Source organism: Centruroides vittatus, unplaced genomic scaffold (assembly GCF_030686945.1).
Source record: "Centruroides vittatus isolate TY-2023 unplaced genomic scaffold, ASM3068694v2 contig_89, whole genome shotgun sequence".
Classification (NCBI taxonomy): domain Eukaryota; kingdom Metazoa; phylum Arthropoda; class Arachnida; order Scorpiones; family Buthidae; genus Centruroides; species Centruroides vittatus.
This window is the reverse complement of record NW_027122580.1, coordinates 1,353,621-1,379,056: the sequence shown is the minus strand read 5'-3', so window position 1 is coordinate 1,379,056 and position 25,436 is coordinate 1,353,621. Positions and strand designations below refer to the sequence as shown.

The window sequence follows — 25,436 nt, the reverse complement described above, 5'->3', positions numbered from 1 at the left end:
GTAAACAAATAAATCTTTAAAGTAATCAGCATTTAAAAATGTAGGAAGCTTCAACGACCACAATCTATAAGCAAACAATATTTTAATGCTTTCATTCAACTTGTTTTGTATGCAATGTTAGACTTTATAAAATTAGCATGTTTACATTATTCAACAAATACTTTCTATCATACTTACTTATCTATTAGTGAGACAAATGTTTGTGATATCACTATATAAATTTTTTTAAAAATCTGCTATCATATTCTGCACAATTTTATCAATTCTTAATGTTGTTACCTAAATTTTATTCATTGCTATTCATTTTCCTCTTTGTATCAGATTTGTTTTATAAGGGGGGAATCTTTGTAGTATTATTCTTTTGATATTAAAAACAAATAAATTATTATAATCCTTAATTGATGTAAATAAAATAGAATAGTTTAGAGTTTATTTACGTCATGTCAGCCAGGTTGTGTTTCGGTTGTCGATGGTGCTGGCATGTTTTTTGGAAGGGCATATTAGTTCAAAGTGGTTGGTATCGATAAAGTTTAGCGTGATATTATTGGCGAAATGGAGGTTTATTAATAGATTGGCCTTGGTTTTGATTGTATTTTTGTTATTTATGACCGGTATTGAGTTAAATCCAGGGCCGTTACCCAGTTCGCCACAACAAATCGGCCAGCTGGATATGCAAAGGAGGGGGCACAGCAGACCTCGTAAAGATAATCCCAAAGTACTCGATGAAGTTAACCAATTAGAGGAAATACTAGCTGAAGATTTCAAGCAAGCTGAGCAAGAATATAGTAAATCTAATTCAAGTGAAGTGAGACATACAAGAATACAAAATTATTGCACATCGGTTCGAGAAATGGATTTACAAATACTAGAAGAACCTCAATATTCCTCAAAATTGATTTATGAGTTAATACAGGATAAATTTTCTCAGTTGAACATGGAATTACAAGCAATCAAAACAGAAGTTAATTATATGAAACAAGCAAATGGAAACCACAAAAATCACTCAAAAGTTAGAAGAAATGGAGGTAATAACGTAAGAAAATTGTCAAGTTAAAGGTATGTTAGAATTTGATATTGATCAACTACTAAACGAAAGAACTAATAAAAATATTGTAATAATAAATTTTCCGTTCAAATCTACAGAGTATTTAAAAGAACTAGAACAATTTATCAATATGGATCAGGGTATATTAAATATCTCCATAGAAAGTTTAGTCAAGTTATCTGATAACAATTTTAAACTTATGGTGAAAATTATGTTGGATTCTGTGCAAGATAGAAATGTAATCCTCAAAGAATTCTGGATAAAGAAAGCTAAATTTAATACAGAAGAAAGGAAAAAAATTATACAGTAGAGAGTCGTTAATCAGAACACTGGTAATCGGAATCGCCGGTAATCGGCACGATTTTCAGTCGGACTGTGTCGTGCCGAATCGAACGTTTTTGATACTAAATTTACTTCTAAAGTATAATTTTCATGTTTTTATATTCTTCGATATATTTATTTTGTTTGTACAAAATGCAGAAATAATTTTTAACGATACGATAGCCTCGATTATTATTATAAAAATTTTCGTTAGGCTTAAAATTGACGAAAATTCAACACGAAGTGACACGCAATGGAGAAAAATTTGAACATCGGACAGGTTAATGTATTTTTTCGTACATAATGGGTAATCGGAACAAATGACTAATCGAAACAACCCCAGTCCCCAATTGATTCCGATTTTCGACTCTCTACTGTATTTACGGTTGATCTACGTAAAAGATCGAGGATAAGAAGGAAAAGATTGCTGGCAGTGGTTCAACAGGAAAAGGCTAAGGGAAATACAATAAGAGTTAGAGATGATTGTTATATTAGTGGAAATCATGTTTATACATATGATCTCAATCTAGATAAAGTTATCCAACTGAAAGGTTTTTAGGAACAAATTAAGTAGGACACCAGTCATGACTTCAAAAATCCTTTTGATATTGTGGGTTATTTTGATATTCACAATAAATTAATAAGAAAAATAGAACAGGACAATAACCAAGATTGCAATATATGGTATCCTACTGAAAATAAGATTAACTTATTTGAATTCTCTAATTCAGGTTTAACTATCACGAGTGACAAATCTGAAGTATTAATTAGCTTTTGGAATATTCAAGTGCTACAAGCAAAAATATACAAAAGTACCTTTCACAAATTCTTGGGAGTTAATTACATCATTGGTCTTACAGAAACTTGGATAATTAACTTGAAAACAGAAGATAAAGAATATTTGGAATGACAATTTATAGTGATAGAAAGTAAAGCTGATCAAGTAGATTTGGTCGCCCTGCTGGAGGATTATTGCTTTTAATAAAAAAACATCTAGGTGAATTGAAATCATGTAAAATAGAAGATAAATATATATTTGTAGAAATAGAACTTGGACAGTTTTTTAGATCAGTTCGGGGAGAATCACGTTTGGGTGTTATACTCATATACTTCTCGCCAATAACAGATAAAAAAACTAAATTATATGAAATTCAAAACATTATGGCTCATAAATTGAACATTATTAATTTTTGGTTTATAGATGGTGATGTAAATGCCTGAATAGGCAAAGAAATGGACACAAAATATAAAAGTAATAATGTAACGATGAATAATGTTAGAAAATCCAAGGATAAAACAACTAATTTAGACAGTTTAATTTTACTTGATTTTGTCCAAGACAATGATCTTTATGGTAGATTAAATGGCAATTGTCCCACTGAATACACTTTTTTTTTTATCCTATTCTGGTAAATCTATAATTGATTATATCATTTGTTCGGATTTTGTTTCAGACCTCTGTAAAAAGTTAAATGTACTGATGATTGATGAGTCTGATCATTTTCCAGTACAGTTAGAACTTAGTAGAACTTTAGAGGTTGATGAAGGATTACAGAGATATAGACAGTGTCAAAAGCTAAGATATGACATTGGTCGACGTTTTAACACAATTAAATTTAAGAAAGAAATCGATAACAAGGTTTGCAACATTTTAGATCTAGAGTATGATAACATACACATTGAAAACTATGATAATCTATTGAGGTTAATTTATTCGTATCGATTTAATAGATGTACAAAAAAGAATAAAATAAAATACAAACATTGCTGGTTTGATAATAGTTGTTATTATCTTAAGATTAAAAAACAGAGGAGCCTACAGCAATTCAGATATACAAATACTGACCAAGCTCTAAAGTTTTATTTGGACAACAAGAAAATTTACTTAAATCTAGTGAAAGCAAAAAAGAGGAAATATTTTTCGAATATGAGTAACCTGTTGATGAAAACAAAAGATACAAAAAATTTCTGGTGCATTGTAAATAAATTTCAAAAAGCTCCATTACATACAGATGTTAGTTGTCCAGTGTCCTTCAATAGCTGGAACCAATATTTTAAGGATTTCTCTAATACATATAAAAATAATAATAAAAGGAACACTGTTGAACTGAATATACCTTTGAATCAATCTCAAGAGGAAGTATTTAGTGTGGAAGGTTTATATAATCGTATTAAAAAATTAAAAGAGAAAACTGCTCCTGGCTTTGATACAATTACTAATTATATAATTAAAAATCTACCAATAGACATCATTAAGTTTTTGGTTAGACAATTTGATGGGTTTTATAATTTAGTGGTAATCCCTAAAGATTGGAATATTGTAATATTCCATATGCTATTTAAGAAAGGCAAAAGGAATCTTCCATCAAATTACCAGCCAATTGCTCTCCTGTCAAGGTTTCGTAAACTCTTCACATCTGTATTATTGCAAAAATTCATCAATTGGGTTGATAGAAATAATTATAAGAATGAAACACAGTTTGCTTTTATAAAATATGGAGGAACCCAAATGGCCCTTTTTACTCTAATTGCACTAGTACAATTACAATTATGTAAGAAAAGACGAAGTTTTTGCATTATTCTTGAACATAGAAAAAGCATTTGAATCAGTGGTAATTTCAGCTTTGCAAAGGAAGCTGATTAAATATCAGGCAGATGCTCACTTAGTGAGAATAATAGGAGAATTATTTGGCCGTTATGAAGTGATAGTCAAACAAGGAAACAGTGAGTGGCCAGTGTTAGACCACAGAGAGATGATTGTTACAAGTAGACCTTTGGTCCCCCATTTATTTAATTTTTTTACATTCGACATAAATGAATGTTTTGAGCAAGATGATGATGGTTTTACTTTTGAAGGTCAAATTGTCCACTCCATTTCTTATGCTGATGATGATGTTATTGTTGCACCAACAGCTGCAGCTTTATGTAGGAAGATTAAATCAATGCATTTTTTTTATAAATTAAAACTCAAAATTAACCCACGTAAATCTTCCATAATGATATTTCGGAATGGGTCGAGGCTCCCCAAAAAAAGTACATCCTTTTACCTGTACGACGAACAATTTAAGACAGTACAGGAAATAAAGTTTTTGGGAATAATACTGACACCAACTTTATCCTTCGAAAAACATTATAAAAAAATTAAGGCCAAGTCCAGTGTATTGATAAACAATATGGTGAAATTGCTTACAATTACTAAACTAAAGAATATAATTGTTCATTTTAAATTGTTTAATTCGATAATTATCAACGCAATAGCGTATGCCTCGTCAATTTTGGGTCTTACAAGTTACAAAAAATTTGATATTATACAAAATAAATTTATTCGTAAAATTTTTACCCTGGAGTACGACACACCTGGTTCTGCTCTTAGATTAAAACTAAATAGGTTTAAATTAAGTCCTTACTTTACAAAAAGATTTATTAATTTTCTATTTATGATTAGAGATAGTGGAAACATATCTTCTAAACTGCTGTTTTTGTTATATAAAAAATCCTGCCAGATTTCACAGAGATCATGGGTGGATCAAATGAAAAATATTGTTAATACATATGGAGTCTCTTTAGGTCCACTCTTAAAAAAATCTGAAATTAGTGAATTACTAAAATCTCATTTAATTCAAAATTCATTGAAAGTTTCATTGTCACAAGATATCAAAGAAATGTATTGTGAGACCCAGCCTTGTTTACCTGACCTAACTCTCTAACCCTTCCGGCTTGACGAATAACTGTCAACTTCCACACCTGGGAGTTAGTCATTCAGCAAATTCTCAGTAACAAAAGGACGCTTTCCCATAACCTCCCAACCTATTGTCACAAGTTTGTCAATCGAATAGTGCATGAGACCGGCTTGCCGGACAGTCGTCATCCGTTCTACCGACCGTGCAGTCACCCGTTCTTCAGAAGCTTAGTTGTCACCTGATTGGAATATTCTGTATCCATCATCTCCAGTTCATTCACCTTCTCTTTCCCAAATGTGGATTACCTTGCTATTGAATTGGACGTCACTCATCACCCGATAGGACTATTTCTTCTCCCAACCGAATGTACCCATTCTGGAAATAAAAGTTGCTCCAGCCAAAGGAAACCCACCGATTCATCAGGTATCAATCATCACACGTTTTTATGTAAGCTCTCTCTCTCTTACCATGAAAGCAATTTATCCCTCTCCGTTGAGGAACGTATTTCCTGTAGTTTAACGTCTTAGTTTACAAATAAATGTTGTTTTATTATACTCTCTGCGTAATCACTTCCGATGCACTGTCTCTCTCACTCCATCCCGAATCCAATCGCTCAGTAATGAGATCACTCACGTGACCTATTTTTAAACCACTGCGGCTTCTGTGTCAACCTAGACACAGTGGTGTCAATCCTGACGAGGCACTAAAGAGGTGCCAATGTTATAGGTCACAGTATAACCGGAATAAATCTGAATGGTACAGTTTATTATTGGAATACCCTCTTATCAATAGTTATATGTTCACAAATATACCTTTTGTAATTAAAAAATTTTTCATTCAACTCAGACTAAATAAAGAGCTGATTATGGTCAATAATAAAATCTTTGAATTCTCAAAATCTCACTGTCCAAGAAGTAATGGTATATTGACCAAGTTCCATTTGTTTTGTGAGTGTAAGGAGGGTCAAGACTTAAGGTCTAATATTCGTAGGTCTAGTCTTTGTCATTTAAATGATTTATTAGTTGAAAATACAATGTATCAATTTTTCCATTCAGCTAATACTACTACTATATATAATCTATATAATTTTGCAAAAATTTTTTGTAATTAATTGTTTTAATCTAATTTTGTCACACATAGCATGGATATGTATTCCTTATTAGTGGGTTAAATACTCATCAGTCCTATTGTGTTGATAAACTGTATTTTTTGATGATATTTTACTAGAACACCCTTATGTAACAGGCTAAATGCCGAATACAAACAATAAATACATTTGATTTGAAGTCATGTCAGCCAAGTACTTCCTAATATTTGTAAATTATGATCAAACAAAAAAATATAATCTGGCATATGATGCAACACACAACACATACTAGATACAAGTGTGTATGCAATATACCATATATTTCCACAGATAAGACAATAGTTGAATCATAAAAAAAGGCCCCCAAAATCCGGGGTCGTCTTGTAGGACAGATACAAAAAAATTAGATTGAAATTTATATAAATTAAAACAATTATAAAAAAAACAGACAAACCGAATTATTTACTAGTAGAGAGTGGGGCACGTCCACAAAATAGAATAGCCCATACGACGTTTTTGTGAATAGTTAAGGTGCCCGAATGCCTAAATCAGTGCGAACGTTTGCAACAATAGCAAGGCAGAAAATAAAATTTGTTCATTCGAAAATTACGAATAGAACATAATTCCGTATACGCTATACAGTATTATTATCCAGATGACGATCATCGATCTAAACTAAATTCATAAACCGTTGATAGTTTGGGGGTCGTCTTATAGGACAGATATATGATAAAATTATAAAACTTTGACGAAAATTTATACCTTGTTTTATCTGCGGAAATATACGGTATATAGTCTATTTTAAAAAATTTATAATAATCTATAGTTTTATTCCATACTAATTATTATCCCTTAATCTTCAGTTCTTATCTCCTTTCTGTTGTAACCTAATTATTAAATTCCTCAGAAGTTTTTATAATTTCATCCACTGGTTATGTGTATAACAATTTTAAAACAAGACTTCTGATAATCACTAATTAATTGTGTTTCTAGTTTTGAACAAAAAACTAAGTTGAAAGTCTACCCAAGTATTATTAAATTACATCAAGATAATAATTTGAAGCTTCAAATAAAGCCAGTATACCTTTCCATACAAAATAATATAATACAGTAGAACCTCGATTATCCGGACCTCTATTATCCGGATTTTTGATTATCCAGATTGTTCAAAATAAACAAAAATTCTAAGAATTTGCCGATTTGCACTTGGCGAATTGCAACACTATTTATGTACGTATGTGATGGAATGCATGAAACAAAATTTTGGAAAGACCATTAGTAAATTCCAGTAACAGTAGAAAGTGGTATAGAAGACATTGCGGAAGCAATAGCACAAATTTCAATGTGTGTTGAACGTGACGAAGAAGATGTAACCGAATGGTTAAATTGCGATTCGAACGATCCTGGATTCCAAATTTTGAATGATGAGGAAATAATTAAAAAAATATCTGCCTCAGATGAACAAGATCGAGAAGACGAAGAGATTTGCGAAGTAAGAGATATTGGTCCTACATATTCTGAAGCTTTTCAGTGCTTAGATGAGAGCTAAGACGAGTGTAACTCAGGACAACTTATATGTCTTAAAAGTATTTGCGATTTAGCAGCTTCAAAAAGAACAGCTAGCTTTAAACAAAAATCGTTAATTGAATTTCTTAATAAAAAATAATTTAATATTGAAGCTATATGTAAATCTAGACAAAAAAATTATTCATACTATATGCACTGTCAATTATTATTTTTTTCGGTTATCCGCATTTTTCCTTATCCGGACTCCCTTCATCCCCAATTAGTCCGGATAATAGAGGTTCTACTGTATCAGTAATTCAAATCAGACTTCATAGCAATCTAATTTAAAAGTTTATTATTTATCTTTTTTATTTTTAGCAGATGAAATTCCTTTCTAATTTTTTCTCAAGTAAATTACAGAATTTAAATTTGTTAATCATTTAGATAAAAATTCAAAAGAAATTTAAAAAAGATTTTTATTTTTTGACTTTTCATCCTAATTAATTTTCACAAAATTATCAACAATCTCATTCTTCTGTCCAAGCAGATTTTTGATTTGTTATTCTAGTCTTCCAATCAATTTCAACCAACTAGTTCCTCTTTCATCCCCAACTCTAATATACTCTATTTTCTTTAAGTTTATTATTTACCAGTGTCATGCATTTCATTCTCTTCTTATTCTTAACTCATCACAATGGCAGCAATGTATGATTGGCTGATAATAGTCGATTATGAATTTTGTGTAATGCATGTGTGTCTAAAGTGTAGGATGCATATTTGTAACCTTCAATTAGAATTACAGTTTGATGTTTTAACAATGTATGGTCAAGCCTAATTTACAGTGACTTTCAAACAACTTGGTTAATTGACAGGGATAAAGGAACCTGTAATGAAATAATTTCTTTGCCCAGTAACGAGATTCTCAACAATCAGTACATCTGTTATATCTAAACTATCTCTAATTAAACTATTCCAGACTCTACCTTTCAATGTTATACCACTTGTCTACTTAATCATTCTAATATCAGCTATTTGTATCATCTTAATTTATGCCAGTTTTACTTCCAAGAATTCTAATTCATATATCATAGTTGCTTAACTATTAACTATTACCTGATAAAATTTCTTTTACTCTCATACAGACTCTCCTAATAAAAAGAAACTCTCTAGCTATCTCTATTTTTGCTACTTTACTTTCCACAGCTAAATCTTACTCATTACCACCATACAAATATTATCCTAAATTTCTGAATTTAAGTTTTTTAACTATCTTATCCTCAAATCTAATTTCTTCACTTATTTATAAAAACCATACTTAAATTCTATAAACTCAATTCTGTCTTTACTAGAAAATTGTTACAAATTGTAAACAGGGCAAGCAGACTATAAATCTAACCTGGCTCATGTCTACCATTCCTCAAGAAGTCTGTTGTTCCAATACCCTGTAAATCAAGACTGTTCAGCTGTGTTAAGACTCAAACATATAAGGCAGGTTAAGAACCACTGCCTTAGAGGATGAGCAGTATCCAATAACTTAGATCTGTCCTGGAAAAATGTGGTTCCCCTACTTTCATGATAGAGAAATACCTCCGAAAGGTTATAGTATAGCAACTGAAAGATAAATAGTATAGGGATTATAGTATTATAGGGATTATAAAGTAATCAAAAATCAGCAAAGAAAGCTTAATCCTAACCAATAAAGAATTTATCGCTGTCCTCAATTTTACTGTTACATCCTTGCTTCTGTGAACCAGGGGATATTCTAACAACCATCCCCAAACCATTAACATAAGTTACAAACCTAATCCAACAGTATATAACCTATTATGTAAGAGCAGAATCTCATCCATGCCTCTGAAATACGAGGGCTGTTTCTTTTTCAACCTCTGATGGTCCATAAAACAAAGACAAACACGAATAACAAAATTAATTTATTACCAAAAGTTATGTACAAACATGATTACTTTTCAACATAATCACCATGAAGATTAAGGCATTTATCTATCTGTGGAAGAGCTTTGAAATCCCCTCTTCACAGAATGTTGCCACCAATGACTCAAGATGAGCCCTACCATTGTTTTGAAGATAGTCATTAGTCTCGAACCTCTGCCCTCCTAGCCACGTTTTCAGTTCAGGAAAGATGTGGAAGTCTTCACACATTAAAAAGTTAGAAACCGGGTGGAAGTCTGAAAGATGAAATCTTCACACCTTTAAATACCCAGCATATAGCCCTGATTCAGCACCAAGCGATTCCCACCTCTTTCCTAAACTGAAAATGTGGCTAGGAGGGTAGAGGTTCACGACTAATGACCAAAACAATGTTACGGCCCATCTCAAGTCATTGGTGGCAACATTCTATGAAGAGGGGATTTCAAAGCTCATCCACAGACAAATGCCTCAATCTCACGATGATTATGTCAAAAAATAGCCATGTTTGTACCTAACTTTTGGTAATAAATTCATTTTGTTATTTATGTTTGTCTTTGTTTTATGAACCATTGAAGGTTGAAAAAGAAACATCCCTCGTATATACAATCCCCTTAGAGCAGTGGTTCTTAACCTTTTTAGTGGTCAGACCCCCTTGAATCTGAAAATAAGCTCTTGCACCTCCCTTTAAAAAAATGTGTGTATATTTTTTATTTAAGAAAAAACATTTATTAAAAAACAAACAAATACCATGTTTATTTACAATATATATATTACTGTATAACATAAAAAGCAATATTTAAATTTTAATGGCCAGGTTGTTGTTGTTTATTCATAATAATTCCATTAAAATGAGGCTCTTTTTTTGAAAGAGCCATGCATAAGTCAACAGATGCATTTAAGTGATTTCTGGCTTTTGTTTTGATGTGCAAAAGTGCTGAAAATCCCATTTCATAATGGTAGGTGGTGGCAAATGGTAAAGGTGTCTCTAGTGCTGCTTTTGCCAGTTGTGGATAAGCTTCTAACTGTTTACACCAGAACTGTTCTAAGTCTAGCTTTTCAAATTTTTTTTTCCATATGCGCATTAACTATTTTTTTAAAAAATTTTTGAAATTTCTCTTGCCACACCCCAGGTTAAGAACCACTGCCTTAGAGGATGAGCAGTATCTATACAGGATACACCTCTCGTCCCATCTGTACAGATCAGAGATCACCAATATAACTCTAGTAAAAGTCTACAACTCTCTGGTACCAATTACTACGCAGCAGGCAACACAGTTCTAGAAGATGGCACAACCATAGTTAAGAGAGTCCAGCACTGGCTCAGCACTCAGAAATGGTTGAAATGTACAAGTGGAGCATTAAAGGGAACTGTATAAATCATAGAGACACTACAAACTTATCTAATGCTTGGCAGCTCCTACAACAAGAAATAGAACTTTGTTCTAAAATTGTTAATTCTAGTGTTAAGTCCCAACTCTGTATATTTGTAACATATTTCACTTGTAAATGTATATCCTGTATGGTTATAACTTAATAATATTGTATGTGTACCCCCACATTGTCAACACATGTGACCACTCTCCCAAGTCAACTGACATCTGGCAACCACCCTTACTGTTATATAATGTTTACAATTTGTGTCCACTTGGATAATGGTTTGTGATAAGGAGGGTTGATCCTTCCATACCCTACTTGTAGCATTACTTTATAATTTACATTGAAGTACATTGTAAGTGTTTTATGTTTTTATATTATTGTTTAAGGTATATCATTGTCATGTTTTAATTCAGTTTTATTTGAACTAGCGCTGACGAGGGGTTGCAAATACACTGTGCCAACCCAAAATGCATTTGTAGTCCGTTCAAAAAAATAAAAATAGTTTGCTAAATAGAACTTTGTTCACAATGCATTGTCCAATGCTTTACAACCTTAATGTTTTATTTCAAAATCTTTAGTGGTAAGTGAAGCTTCTTAACATCTTAGATACATGATTTTTGTAACAATGTCGTTAAGCAGCATGACATAGTAGAATGTGCATTACAATTCAGTTATTAATGACAAACAATTGCCAGATTATATTGGACTATAATAAGGCTACTATTAATAATTAAATATCGAGTAATTTGGCTTAGAGATAGGCATTAGGTGCCATCTAATCTGGTAATCATTTGGCATTAATCTAAAATTGGGTTAATAGATTTTTATACAATCAATTATTTTTGAATTATTGTTCTGGATCATTAATTTGAATGCTCAAATGTGCATCATTAATTAAATTCCTGAAGATTCAAATGTTCATTATTAATGAACATTCAAACCTAAGGATGGCTGTTTAAGATAGCCAAAAACATTTGTTTTTAGTGTTAACTGCTGGATTAAAAAAGGTTTTTAATTCTTTTGATCTCAAATAATATGCATCTCTTTTTCTTCTGATTTCTCTGTACAATAAAACATCTAATACTGATGTAAAAAATTAGATTTAAAAATGATCTCTGATAAATCTTTATTCCTACTCTAAAGTTCTTTTTGTAACATTCTGTCCTATCTTAACGCTATACATAAATCACACTTTATTAAACTAGTTAAATGTTTTAATACAAACAAATGTATAGGATTAGTTACATAGCCAATAATTAGTTTGGAAAAATATTAAATTAAAGTTTAAAAATTTTAAATTGGAGAAATATCTTTTTATTTATAATTTATATATTACTATTTATTTTGTAACATATAAGTCCACAACTTTGCAAGTTTTTATAGATATGTAGTTATGAAACTTTGACTTACAACTAAAAGCACTCTTTATAACAAAAAAAGTCATCATTTTGAACATGCATAACAGATGGTGAAAACATTTATAAAAAATAAGCTTTTATTTTCTCTTTTTTATAAGCAGAAGCTGTTTAGCTTTAATTATCATTTTAAATGACTTTATACATTAAGCTTCCTGGGACTTAAGCAGTTTTTCAACTTACACAAAAAGCTTTAGAATGAATTAACTGCTGTAATTTACTGTGATATTTTATTTTTCATAACTTTTATTTTATATTATTTCACTTATTTATGATATTTAATATTTTATAGCTTCAAACATAAATTCAAAACATTTCATCATTAACTAAATTGATTATGATTAATAAGATATTAATTATAAATATATCCTATCAATTTATCTTACTGTTTATTCTAGCTTTCTTAAGCTCATCCTTAATTAAAGTAATATATTCCTTTCTATTACTAGGTTGTTCAATAAGTTTTGTCGTTCGGTAAGAGATGGTGCTATTAGGTTCGTCGCTTTATTTCTCTAAAAAGAATACTACTTTTTTATGAACATGTGTGAAGTTTCATGTAGATCTGTCAACTCATTTGTATATTTACAGCTGTTCAAAGTTGACATGTCGCTGTATTTTTTAACAATGGAAAAAATGAATGTTATGCAGTGATAAAATTCTTATTTTTGGAAGGTGTAGCAGCAAAACAAATTTATGAATGATTGTTAAAAGTGTATAACGACTCTTCACCTTCAATTAGAACTGTAGAAAGATGGGTTGCTGAATTTAAACGTGGTCGTACGAGTCTTGAAGACGATCCAAGTGAAGGACGTCCAAAAAGTGCATCGACACCAGAAATCGTAGCAAAAATACAGCACATGGTTTTGGAAGATCGTTGATTAACCAAGAGAGATTTAGTAGAAGCCCTCAGGATCTCACTAGCAGTGTGAGCAATATTTTGGTTGAAGTTTTGGATTACAGAAAGCTGTGTGCATAATGGGTGCTGCATTCGCTAACAATGGAACAAAAACACATTCAAATGCGACTTTCTCAGCAACATTTGGAGCATTTTAGAAGGAAGGATAAAAAGGATTTTGTGTGTCATTTCATCACTATGGACGAGACTTGGGTCTACCACCATGATCCTGAAACAAAACAACAGGCTAAGGAGTGGTGTGAACCCGGTACTTTGGCTCCAAAGCGAGTTAGGGTCTAGAAATCAGCCAAGAAGGTGTTAGCATCAGATTTTGGGGATGCAAAAGGAATTTTGTTTGTGGATTACCTCCAAACTGGTAAAACAGTAAACTCAGATTATTATTGTAACTTTTTGGGCCAGCTAGATGTAAAAATTCGTGAAGAAAGATCTGATTTACAGAAGAAAAAAATCATTTTTCATCAAGACAACGCACCCTCTCACATAGCTCAAAAAACCATCGTGAAAATCTGTGAATTAAAGTATGAACTGTTGCAACATCCACCCTATTCGCCAGATTTAGCTCCCTCTGACTTCTGGCTGTTCACATATCTCAAAAAATTCATGTGTGGGAAACGATTTTCATCGAACGAAGAGGTAAAAGCAGCCATGGAAGTGTATTTTGACAGTCTTCCAGATTCTCACTTTAGGGACGGAATCCATAAATTAGAAATCACCGAAACTAGTGTATTGAAGTTCAGGGAGATTATATTGAATAATAAAATGTATTTCAAACCATACAATTGTGTTTTTCTTATCGAACAACAAAACTTAATGAACAACCTGGTATCTTCAACCTATAAGAATCTTATATTAATTCATTAAGCATCCTATCATAACTTTTTTCAAAATTTACAGATATAAATAATCACTGTTAGTTTTCCTGTACTAAGGTGACTATATGTCCCCCATTTGTCAGGGACAGCCCCAAATTTCACCAATTTTAACCCTCAAAAATACAATAAAATTTTAAACAGAATCATTTTAAAAGTCAATATATAAATAATTTTTTAAATAACAAATAATTCCTTCATAATCTGATTTGTCAAATAATTTTTAAAAAATAATCTAAGTTTAGCCATTTTTAAATCCATTTTTCACTCACTCTTAAAAATTGTTGTGGTTTGGACAATAAACAATATGATCACTCTACCCTATTCTTTTCAAATAATTGCCCAACTATCATCATTTGTTCCAACAGTTTTATACAAGATAAATCAACAAAATGATTATTATTTATAATAGTCATGTCCTATTCCTCAATCTAACTGATTCATGAAATGAATGCAAAAAATTAATATTTTATTTGCATTAGTTTTAAAAATAAAAAAATTAAATTTAAAACTGATGCCAAATTTACAGTTAAAAATGAAATGCTACTTAATACAACCGATCTCATATGTAGGAACTTAAGCTGTAAATAGTTAAACGACCTGATAACCTTTCTGAAGTTTATACTATTTAGTCACAGACTCTGCTTGTTTTACACTGCATTCACCATTTTATACAATTTATAGTTTCTGTAAAATAGACAATCTGTGTGCTTTTTTAACATGATTATGTCAAAAGAAGCTACAAGTGGAGAATTTGTGGAATCCTCACTTGAAGGATCAGTCATTTCTTTAGCACTACCATTCTGTTCTACATAAACCTTCTGCTAAGATTTGTAATGACAGAAAGAAATAAAGATCTACTGCAGAGAAATGACATTCTGCTTTGAGAAAAACATCTCAAGGAATATATCTCTAAGCATTTATAATATAATTTGTCTATCCTCAATTCAAAATAAATCAGAGAACTCAAAAATATCATACACAAGAACAAAGAGATTGTCTCAACTTTGTAAACCTATACTCCCTGTATTAACCTTGAAACTTGTTTTGTGCTCTGAGACTTTTTACTTTCTCATATCCTTAATGGTTACAAATATTTTTCAGATATTCAAAAACTAGTGGTTTAGTTAGAACTAAAACTTAGTTTTTTATGCATCACTTTTCTCCTTTAACAACACAGTCCACAAGGAAAAAAAATAACCATGGACAGTCCTATTTTAAAAAACTACTTTGTGAATTTGTTATAATTAAGCTGGAAAAGTAATCTCTATTTTTCACCCATCAGTGACTACAACCATAAAGTAGATAACAATATGCTTATTTGGAATGTATGGACATTTCGACTAACTGATTCTATAAGCTCCAGTTGATTCATAAGCTAGATACATTTTTCCTCGCTTATAAATAACAATCCTTGAGTTAACATTACAACTCAATCAATTAGAGTTGTTTGAAGTACAAGGTACCACTGTAACTTTAAATGCTTCAAAGTTCAAACACTAAATTTGACAAAAATTTATCATGGAGTTTAAATGATGCTTTGAAGTTTAAATTGCATATGCAATGAAAAATGCTCTCAAAGCATAAGCATAACTTATTGTGCATCCAAAATATCTCTCTCTCTCACATTATACTCATATGTTTTTTTTTTTTGTGCTTTTATCACTTTAGTTTTGGTGGGTTTGATTATATACAGAATACTGAGAGTTATTTTTCAACTTTTAACAATTTCTTTACTTCAATAACTTAATGGTAAAGCATAAAACACCTTTCAAAACATCACTAGTGTCCTGTGACAGATTTAAATCATTAACAAATGTTTTTGAGCTCCTTCTGAACCCTGCTTCAGGTTTTCAACATTCTATGAATAGAACATATATAGAACCAAATTCAAATTTAAATCACTACATTACCAATGAACCTCTGATAAACTTGAACATACATGATTACATAACAAGAAGTGTGCATTACATTGACTGAATGGCACCTTATTCATAGTGATTCATCATATTTTGCTTGCTAAGCATATGATATTTGTTTTTCCTCTTTACAGTTGATGCATAGCCCATTCTTGCTGGCTTTAAAAATTTCCAGGGCCTCCATATCTCAAGATACTTTCACTGTGCCTGGTTGTACAGATCAACTTTGTTTGTTGTAACAAAGCTTCAATGTCATTGTCAGAGGCATATGCAGACAGGGCAGTGGATAGTTTTCCACTGTCAATTTTGTATTTGTGTTCCCTTATTCGCCATTTCAGAGATCAAGTGGTAGAGCCAACATACATGGTCACTGGATGCTAGCATGGTTTTGAGGTGTGTTTTATTTGATATCTTCAATGTAAGATATCTATATCATTCCTGCAAAGAATAAATTTTGTTATAAATATGGTATATAATGATCACTTCTAGATCATTTTGCCAATAACTAAAAAAACATAAAAATGTAACACAAATAAAGGAACTGATAGCACTGTTTCACCATTCTAACTAAACTTCCAGCTTCCATCTTGGATTTACTCATCTGGAATAACTGCCACCCTTCTCATGCTTGTATATTAGAAAAGAACAAAATCTATAAAAACTCAATTTTGAATTTACGCCTTAACTCTCTCCACTTCTCATAGAAGTTTCTTATCAACAATTCCTGTTCACTTTTAACATCTTAATCATATGTTTTTAAGGTTTTTTTTTACTTATTTTAAGTTTTTATTTTTATTTCTTATAATTATTCATCTCTTTTAGTTATCCTAAGTTTATTGCAACATTATATTTTAGATATTCATTGTTTTGTATTATTCTATTTTTTTTCCTGTAACATTGTCTTGTTTTTGATGCCTGTGTTGATGACTTGTTAATAGGGTTGAAAACATTTGCATTTGGAAATATTTGTTCACTCTTAACAACGAGAATAAACAGATGAACAAATACTAACTTATCTCCCATTATATCTTTTAAACTTTACCATTAATATAATGTGTCAGTGGCAAAGTATCCAAGCAAGAAACTTGACAGCCATCTCTATCCAAGTCTACCCATTTCTGTGAAATATTCTTTCAGAATGACAAGGTAAATGCAAAAACTTTCCATTCAAATCCCAATAAAATAACTGTAATACAGTATCGTATTTTGCTATTCTGTATTGTGAATGTGTATTTTTTTTATGATTTATACATGCTAAGTTTTTAAACTTCTTGTTGAAGTTGTGTTAAATCAGATGAAGATACATTTTTCCATTATACAACCCAATTATCCTTTCCATTTCTGTTAAACAGGTTCTGTTATATGCAGGTTAATTTAAATTAATTTTTGCACAAAATTCAAGGGACCAAAGAAATTTTCCATTAATGACAGGTTTTTGCTATATGCAGGTTCCATTATAGACAGGTTTGACTGTATTTAGTCTTTTTGTTTCTGAAAAATTTGTTGGGTTTTTGTCATTCTCAAGTATTCAATTAAAAATATTGGTTTACTTTTAACAATAATAATTACAGGTATCCCTCATACAACATAGCTAACTTTTGGAACTTAACCATACATTTTGAATTAGTCCTTTGTTTCATATAGCACAGATTTGCATAATGCAGCACTTTTTGGAACCTAACTACTGCATTAGTCAGGAGATAACTGTAAACTTGATTCTTTGATCTTCTCCACCTACAGGAAGTAGCCTTTGTGTTCTACTCATATTATGTAGATACTGTATTAAGAAACTTGTTGCTTGTAGGAGATAGCCTAGTAGGTAGCATATGGAAGCAAACCATCAGCGCATGGTGATGCAATACAGTTTTATTCAGCAGCAGGCTTGTCACAAGTGCCTGACATATACATTTGATTTTTAAAATAAATTATACTTAAAATAGTAACTAGTTCCTTTCTTCATAATGAGTATTATTTTATAATACACATAAAAGTAATAAGAAAATACCAGTAATGTAAATATACAGTAGACTTATTTTTTAAATATTTATTTTCTATTAAAGTTTGTTCTTGTTAAACAAATAAATTTGGTACCTATCTACAGTAGTTTATGGTATTTATTAATTTTACATTGCTTCTCTTAAGTTTTCAGAAATCCTCTAACAGTTTCTGCATCTACTAGTCAACGGTAGTTATTATTTTAAGAATGAGATACGGGTAATATTCAAGAATGGTTCTGTACATGTTCCCAAATAAATTTACTACTAGGATACTCAATCCTTGGATATTTAATGATCATTTATGAAATTAAAGACAAATATGTGGATTAAAGTAAAGCATATAGGCTGAATTAAAACTGAAATTTTGTCAATCTACAAAATTATTCAAAATTTCTATTAAATTATGATCTAAAATTAAGATTATGAAAGCTTGGAAAAATTTTTGTAATTTATAAAACAACTTCTTACCATTAAGCTGTTACATTTTATCATCATTTATTTAAATCCAAATCCAAAAACCTTTCCATTAATAGTAAAAGTCACATTGATAATTACAAAGATCTGTAGAATATAATTGTTATTCTGAACAATAAATAAATAAATTTTTTTTTTATAACAACTGTATTCAATTTGAAATTTTTCTTAAAACAGTTTAGAACAAAACTACTTTATTAGAGAATTAGAGATTTAAAAAAATAAGAGGATATATTTAATGTTTCCAAACATGCTATCTGATGTGTATTCAAACGTATTAAGGTGCATCCATTTTCTGGTTATCTTCAGAAATTGAGCTTGGTACTATGCAACAATCATTACTTCAAAAATTGCTTCTGATGTCATACTGCTGACAAGGTGTTTAGACCAAGCAATTTAGCCAGATGAATAACCAGAAATGAACCACCATTTATATGTAATAAACTTCAGTATGAAATAAGTGTTTTATAATTTCAGTTAACTACGAAATTAAATAAATTTCCATTTAATTTATAAACAAAGTTTTGAACAACAACTAATTTAATAACTCAATAACTGGTTAACGAGCATAATTCGTTCCAGAGTCTTACCCGTAATGAGAAACACTCGTTAAGCAAAACAATTTTTCCCATAGAAATTAATGTAAAATATGATAATGCGTTCCACGCCGAAAAAAATGCTCAAATGTTTTATGTATAACGTTTATTCAAAAAAAATTGTACAATATACACTGTTAAATTAAGGAGCATGAATCATCATCATCTTTTCTTCTAGTGCAGAATGAACCATCCTGGAATGAAAATTCCATTTGCAGAAACAAAAAAAAAATCACAGCTAATATGTTTGATAAACACTTCAAACGATATGCCAAATTCTTGAGGTATGTAAAGGCTATAATTAAATATTAGAAATTAATTAATTTGACTAGAGGTAGGCAGTTCCATCTCGTATTAAATTTAATAATTATAAATAGTTAATTTTTAAAACAGACATTTCTAAAATTTAATTTGGAATTGATCATTAAATTTAATGGGCCAAGAATTTGGCATATCGTTTGGCGTGTTTATTATATAACGGGCTATGGTTGTTGATGTTTATAAGTAATGTGTGTAAACGCAAGTTTGGAAAAATATGTGATCGCAAGTGACACCGAGATGCTAGCGGAACGATTGCTAAACACAGACTGATAGAGCATGCCGCATGTGCACAATTTGGGACTTCCCTTCTCCTCGTCACTCGTTATGCGAAACATCACTCGTTAAACGAGGCAAATTTTTACAATTTGTTTTGCTCGTTATGTGAAATATTCGTTGTGCGAGGTGCTCGTTAAGCAAGGTTCCACCGTAATTGAACAAATTCAATTAATTATAATTAGTGGGATGGATGAGCCTGTTGATCACTGCACATTTTCTCAAATCTTGGAATCAAACTGAATGCAGCCACCCTCCACATTGATTTTCGTGCAATGCTTAGTTTTATCACAGCGACAAAAACAGCTTCACACAAATAAGAAGTTGCAAATGAAATTCACATTCTCCGAGCTTTACACACTCAGAAGGGGATATAATTACGAAATTGTTTTTGCTAATGTTTCAAACAATTCAGTTTAACTAAGAATGTCAATTAGAAAAACCATCTGAATTTCAATATAATTTCATGTATTTTATAATCGGGAATATCAAAAAAAAAACATAGTCTTTCAAATTTCTAATAATTCTTTTACACAATTTGTAATATTTCATATTTTTTTCTCCTAAGCGACAATATGAAGATTAATGAAATCAGGAAATTATACTTTGTGAAAAATATCCTAATCTATTAGCTAAGATCAGGGCTGGATTATCGAATAGGCAAAGTAGGCAAATGTCTAGGGTCCGTAATTCGGAGGGGCCCGGCTTCAGTAGCCATTACCTAAAAAAAAAATAAAAAAAATAAAAGGTCAACAGCCATCCGTGCGTCAGAAGTAATCTCCGCCACGAGATCTCTCGCACCATCTAGAAATATTCCTAGGGCCGCCTCTCATAGTAATACTGATGTATGGTTATGATTCATTTTCTAAATTTAAACTTATACGTCGCGACATCGCATATTCGATGTAGCGTTCAAGTTGCTCGAGTGCGAAGTTATTACAATTCAATAGTGTTTTATAAAACAGTTAAAAAGGGTGACACTACGGTGTGACTTGGGGTGACACCACGATATCCGCACCGGGTGTCACCCATGCTAGCTACGCTAATGTCACATTATATAAGATTTGTTTAGAAGCAACTTATTTAAATGGGGTCCCAATTTAAATTTTGTCTAGGGCCCGCTAGAGGCTTAATCCGGCGCTGGCTAAGATATAACACAAAAATAACTGAAATAGAATAAGCAATTTCAAACCTAATATAGAGGAAAAATGCTTGAATATTCAAACAGATCCTAACACATCAAGCTGAAAAATTAAAATATTACTTCACCCAACCAGATACTTTATTCAGTCGATATCCAACCACCAAAATGCATAAAACAAGCAATAAAATTTACCCTAAACTATAATCTACAACAGCGGTAGCCAACCTTTTTGGAAGCGCAATTACAAATTTTCGTGAACGTTGCAGGCGCAACAATATGTAATGACATCATATATGTTTATTGTTAAAGTTATTTTTAATTTTTTTTTTTAATTCTTAATTATACTTTCTTAAGATTTTTTTCATTTAATTTTGTCATTTTTAATTTTGATTCTTTTTGATTTTATTTTATAAGTTAAAATAATAATAAAAATTTGTAATAACAATTTTATCAAACGACATTTATTACATAATACGTGAAAAATTATTATTCGTTAACGAGAAGATTGAGATTGTATTTCTTGACATAACTTTTCAAAATCAGGAGAGTGATGTAATGGCAGAACAATCAGTAGTAATAAAATAAAAGCATACAAGATAGCGCTAAAATTCGATAGAATTCAATAAAATAATAACTTTTGTAGTGGAACTAAGTACTTATATTTTATTATTTATTACTTGAAAATTTCAATTAATAAATAAATAAATAAATAATTTCAAGAAAATTCTGCTTAAAAGCTGGATCATGAAAGTGATTGAAAATAAAATAGAAAAATTATTTTAATTTATCGGGAAGCGTGTCGTGGGCACATAATAAATCGCTTAAGGGCGCAGGGTTGGCCACCCCCAATCTACAATACAAGTCAAAACAAGAAATAATTCCAAAAATAAATAACTAGAAAAATAAATATAATCGAAATCAATACCATCATTGACACAAATTAATATCAGAGAAGTCCAGCAAATGCTAGTTTACATGCGCTAAACTGACAGATAAAACTTTGACTGGATCCAGTGCAAAGTTAGAGAAGGACAGATTAGAACAGAGGATCCAACCTACAGGAGTAAGACAGAAAAATCATACCACATCCACTATGTCTATTCTCTTTGCAACAAAAATGAGGAAACAGGACAGACCACATCACGTTCCCTCATTCTGCCAAAATCCAAGACGAAGGAAATTGGGCCAGGGCAAAAGAGGACTCAATACTTTTTCAGACCTGTCCAATTTTTAAGCTACATGGCAAACTAGCGCAACTCTGACTGATTTTGATGCTCCAGTCCACATTCCAACACAGTTTGCTAGATTTTCATTTCTTACAGAATGTTTTTTTTTTTTTTTTAACAGTCGTCGACTGATGTAAAAAAGGAAGAAAAATAAAAACTAATAATGAATTGACAGAAGGACACTGCCATAAGTAGTAACGAAATAATTTCGCCCTGGTTTCATATAAACGAATACTTTAACGAGATATCTTAGTACAGTACGTTCGAGTAAAAAAAAAATTCCATTTACGTCGGCGACGGTTCGACCCCGATTTGCGAGAATCGCACCGAGAAAGAATTGTCGGGACAATTCTGGCCATTAAATCGGGGAAAGCGACGTCGGAAACGACGGGACACGCTCCAGGGAAGACGAAACGAACTCCCGAGTTAACGAACGTTAAATCAGACTCGTTTCGGGCGCCGTAAACGGGAATTAATTTCCATTCAATATTTCTCTATCGATTGGCCGAAAACTAAGATCGTTACTTCGTACGTTTCTAAGCCAGGAAGCGCATTCCGATCGAGACCGGCGAAAAACGAAACTCCATCGGAAGCTGCACCGACCACCGTTCCCATTTTAAAAATTTCGGCGGCGCGGACTCGCGCCCCGACGCGTCGCGAGCCACACGCGAGTCAAAAATCGCAAACGAGCACGTGGATCAACGACGTCGAATCGGAGCCGACGGCGCACGCTCGACCGACCACGAGAGAAATCGGTAGAAAGCACGAGGAAAGACAGAAGGAACGATTTGACGCTTTTTCAATTTAATTACTTAATTTTCAATCCAGTTTGAATTTTTGACGACGAAGAAGCATGGGACGCTGGAAAAATAAAATTTAGACTAAAAAAATAGGCGTCGAGAAGGCGGAAACGGATGCCGATGACCGTTCGGAATTCGACTTGTGATCGGCGGTCGGAAACGTCGCCGACGACGTTTTCGAGTCGCGCGATTTCCGGAGACAACCGACGCGCACGCCGGCTTCTGTCCACGGCCCCAGACCGAGCGTAACGCCGAGCCGCGCCGATCCGCGGCCGGATCTTCGTCTCTCGCCCGCGACCGATTCTTCCGGAACGAAAGGACGTTTCGGTCGGTGCCGTCGGAAAACACCTCGGCCAATTTCGGACGAAGAGACGGTCGGCGGGTCGACACCCGGGGAAAGCGCAATCCGGGCCGGGCCCGCGGTCGGCGCGACGTCGTTCCGCGCCACGCGCTCCCGAGCGGGAGAGGCCCGACTCACCTGGATGTAACGCAGGGCTCCCCTCAGGATGCTGAGATTCGAGGTCTTGCGTTCTTCCATGTTGGGTAGCTGCCTCTTCAGCGTTTCGAAGCATTCCTTCAGATGGGCGCGCCTGTCCGGTGCGAAGACAAACACAGTATATAGGAATAACGTGCGAAAAGTCGACTAGACGTCGACTCGACTACCGGCTCACCTGTTTTTCTCCAGCTTGTTGTGCACCTCTCTGGTTCCTCCTCCGCTGGAAAAAGTCGGAGTTTTCGTTAACTGATACAGCGCGATACGCGAGCGGGGAAGAGATTTAAGAGAAGACGACTCACCCCTGTATCTCGTCACCCAGAATCGGAGGTTCCCTGGACAACTGTCCTCCGCCGGAACGTCTTCTCTCCTTAGAGGCATCGGGGCGACCGGCCGGAGGATCGCCGTCCTGTTTGCAGGCCACCGATCTGTGTCTGGGTCCGGTCGGCGAGGCTTCTTCGCGTGCATACAACCTTCCGAACGTGTCGTAGTCATGAGGTTCTTCCCCTTGGACGGAAGTGAAACGTCAGTCTCACGTCGTCGGTGTTTACGCGCTCGTCTGCCTTCGCGTCCGCCAATTACCAGCGTCACGTGGAAGACGACAATAATAAAAGTCGAAGCGACGGTGCGGACGGGCGCGCGCGTCGTTTCCGGGTTAATTCGAATTATCGGAGCGATCGATTTTAAAATCGTAGGAAAAAGATGTTATTAAATAAAGAAGGGCGGCGAATAAAGGCCGGGGAAGGCCGTTATGCGGCGATTACGAATTACGATTGAAGACTCGGAACAAAAAGGTCGGAACCGCGGCCCGAATAATCGGACTGGGACGCTGGCCTCGTCCGCCTCGACCCTCGAAAACCCATTCCGCAATTACCGACCTTTAAAAGGACTTACCACGTGCTTTAGCTTTGGAACTGTATTCGACGTATTTCGCCGCTTCCAGTAACGTCTCCAGATTCATGACCGTTACATCAATTAGTCGGTTGCCGACAGCTTCGATCGGAACGCGACGCGATATTAGAAACGGGGGAACGAGTAAACACCCGGGCCACGTTCGTCGAACACTTTCCTGCCAAGATGGCGGGACTCGTCAAAACAGTCGCCGTTCTCTGGTGCAAAAATGCCACAGCACCACGTGGTCACGATGATTGACGTTGCATGGCTACCGGAACGCCTCGTCCTTATACCAGTCTCGGTCGCCCGATCATTGTCTTTCGTAGAAATTTGTCTTTCAAACGGGATTTTTAAAATAAATTTCGCTCGATTTATCGTTTAGAAAATACACGCTATATAATCTCTGCTAGAGGCGCTCTCGATCCGATCCAATCGAACAGTGCTCTGGCGCTGTCTAACGAATCCGGGTATAAGAACGTCGGCATTTTGAGATCGAAATGGTGGCCGCCATACTTTGGAACGGATGCGTAAATCGTTTCAATCGCTCTATGGACTTTAATTTTTCTCGACGCCTCGGAGGAATCCAGATTTTTTCCCAAGATTTCGTAATTATGCCGCGGACGGATTAATCGTCGAGTACTGGTATAAGAGCGCAGATTTACGCGACTGGAACCTTCCGGGTTCGACCAATCATCGTCGATTCGGTGACGTAGCGGTGGGTCGGGCCACAATCACGTGTAGCGAGATGTTGTGCTTTCGCCGCGTACCACCCCCAAAGTTGACATTAGCGAGTCGACGTCGCATCCGAGATTTTTCGCTCGATTATTCCGTTAAATTGGATAAGTTTGCATTTTTCGACTGGGATTGGGCTCGCCGTCGTCGCGCGTAGGGCCTCCGCCCGATCTGGACTCGTTTGGCGTTGTGTGTACGTTATTTCGTCAGAACTCTTTTCTGTATTCTGGAACGAATGGAAAACCACGCGTTTCGTCGGTCACGTGGAAACGTCTGGCGTAACGGGACGTCACTTCCGTTCTTACGGCGAAAACTTCCGCGCTAGTCGGGATAGCACGTGCGCGAGTTTTTATTTATCACGGAGAAATAGGCCAAAACGTTACGTTAAAAATCGAACGGCGACCGAATTTGACACGGACGAC

General features: G+C 33.6%; 1 protein-coding gene across 1 annotated transcript in view; it reads right to left on the bottom strand.

Moving 5' to 3' along the window:
- LOC136983831 (uncharacterized) overlaps window positions 1–24,972 on the bottom strand; it is a 79,858-nt gene extending 54,886 nt beyond the window's left edge. The window contains exons 1-4 of the mRNA XM_067280700.1: window positions 24,283–24,972; window positions 23,691–23,895; window positions 23,567–23,611; window positions 23,374–23,485 (exon numbers count right to left, since the gene is read on the bottom strand). Of these exons, the coding sequence (XP_067136801.1) occupies window positions 23,374–23,485; window positions 23,567–23,611; window positions 23,691–23,895; window positions 24,283–24,349 (429 nt within the window). The 5' untranslated portion in view covers window positions 24,350–24,972. The remainder of the gene's footprint in view (window positions 1–23,373; window positions 23,486–23,566; window positions 23,612–23,690; window positions 23,896–24,282) is intronic.
- Between the last annotated feature and the right edge of the window lie 464 nt (window positions 24,973–25,436).